Below are 2,197 nucleotides of genomic sequence, written 5' to 3'. Positions count from 1 at the left end.
ACAGCAAGCAACAAAAGTGTTCGGAGTTCTTAACTAGAAGAGTTAATTATTTTCTATAATTCTTTATTTACTGCTCTGTGTTTTAAGAAAAATAACTGAAATTTAATAACTTATTTTAAATAGTAATAATGTATATACAAATATAATCTATTCAAACTGAAATGTGACTGTATTTTACAACATACTAGTTCACTAAAACACATCCAAGACAGGTTACTTTGTAAAGGCCAGTTTTATATTCTTGGACTTGGTGACATCAGTGCACATACTCTGTGTCATTGCAACTTCAATATGTTAGCTAGGAACACTTGAAAGGTCAATATAATGAAATTAATAAATATATATATATATATGTATAATGTTATGAAATTTAAGCTATTTAGACTAAACATTTGTGTTTTCATGTTATAATTTATATTCATTCTAGAGCGAAAAAAACATAATTTATATTTATTTCCTAATTTATTATTGAGGTTACAAAGTCTGTCAGATCGATCAACCTGTATAGAGATACAGTAGTGAAAATAACAAATAGAATATTAAATATTTTTCTAAAAAAAATTTGATAGTTATCTAGAGGTCATAAAGATTTCGCATGTGAAATTTGAAAATGTTCTAATGCATGAAAGTATTTTTAATCTTAAAATCAAAATTACTTTGTATGTTGGATAGTCAACATTCTGAAAGAAATTTTATGAGAAAAGTTTTAATTAAAAATCATATTACTTAATTTAAAAACCTGATATTTTGTGTACAAAAGCCTTGTAATGTTTACCAACAACCTGCAAAATTTTGTAAAGATATGCATTCATATTAATTGTAGTTTTGTAATCCTGTGGAATAAGCCATTGTTATCAACACAGATATGTATATATTTGAAATATATAATATTTTAGTCATTATAGTCAAGAACAAGTAGTTAGGCTACCAGAATTTCAGTTTGGAATAGTACATTTCTCATGTATAATAATGCCAAAAAACATTTTGCTCCCTTAATTTTACCATTTCAGTTCCCACATAGGCTACAGAGTTTTATTTTCAGTATTATATAAATCCCTACATTCCTCAAATTTAATTCTTTGGTATGATTATAGAAATTTATTTTTTTTCTGTCAAAATTTAATTTTTTAATCCTCAGATTATTCTGCAATACAACCTCAACTTTGATTTTGCAGTCTTCAAGAGATTTAACTTTATAAGACTTGCTGATTTTGAAATAATTTCTATCTGATACCCCTAATCTAACAAAACCTTATAAAGAAATGTGTATGCTACTGTAGCTGAATTAGTTTTATAAGCAACATAGTTTTTAAAGTATTTACCACTTCTTTAAAAGAACCTTTTTTTTTAAATAATCATCTGCATTGTTCTTTTATTTTGCATTTGACCTCATCTTGTGTTACGCTAGCCTGTTGAAATATTGATAGAATTATTAAAACAATGTTTTTCTTTTTAATTCCTTTTTCACCAATTTTTGACAAAGGTAGTTAAATAAAAAATCTCGTACACAGATGTAATAGAACAGTTTAAATGTTGCTATCAGTAGTTGTACTAAGAAAAATTATGAAATTATTTTAAAGGATGAGACACCAACTTTCAGGGAAGTAGCAATGTCGAATAAATTCAACAAAAAGTCAAGAAAAAGAAAAAAGCTGTTAGAAAAAACAAAACAAGTAGTACAGGTAAGACTGTAAATTTGAACTGAAATTTTGTGTAGTGGTGGGCTTAGTAATGAATTTAATTTACTTTTCTGTAGCAGAAAGTATTAAATATTTTTTTGTAAAGTATTTTAATTTCATTGAAATGCTACATTTTCTTTGTTTAAGTTTTTGAAATTTAAAAATATGAAAAATATCTTGATACTAGGTAAAATATGCAAAAATATTTGATACATATATTAGCCATACTTTTTGCTACTTTTAGATGCTATTTAGATGAAATGATTATATAAAATAAAGGTAGAGATTGTGCATGAACTGGAAATTATTGAGCCTCTTACAAAGGAACAATTTAAGAATCTATAACTGTTTTGCTTTATATGTAGATTCAAGCTTGAAATGATTATTTTTTTCTGATGTAGTTGAATTGTTAAATTTTTGTAATTCTAAATGAAAACTGGTTAGGAAATGATGTATACACCAGTAAACAGCATTGAAAATATATAATATATAGTGTTCATGTAGCAATAGTAGATATA

General features: G+C 25.4%; 1 protein-coding gene across 1 annotated transcript in view; it reads left to right on the top strand.

Moving 5' to 3' along the window:
* The window catches only part of LOC106461217 (protein SDA1 homolog), a 68,176-nt gene that overhangs the window by 35,245 nt on the left and 30,734 nt on the right, over positions 1-2,197 (top strand). Inside the window, 1 exon segment of the mRNA XM_013921012.2 lies at positions 1,581-1,682. Coding sequence (XP_013776466.1) covers positions 1,581-1,682 — 102 coding nt within the window.

The sequence above is a fragment of the Limulus polyphemus genome, unplaced genomic scaffold (genome assembly GCF_000517525.1).
Source record: "Limulus polyphemus unplaced genomic scaffold, Limulus_polyphemus-2.1.2 Scaffold915, whole genome shotgun sequence".
Taxonomy (NCBI): domain Eukaryota; kingdom Metazoa; phylum Arthropoda; class Merostomata; order Xiphosura; family Limulidae; genus Limulus; species Limulus polyphemus.
The sequence above is the reverse complement of the archived record's forward strand: the minus strand, read 5'-3'. Positions and strand labels throughout refer to the sequence as shown.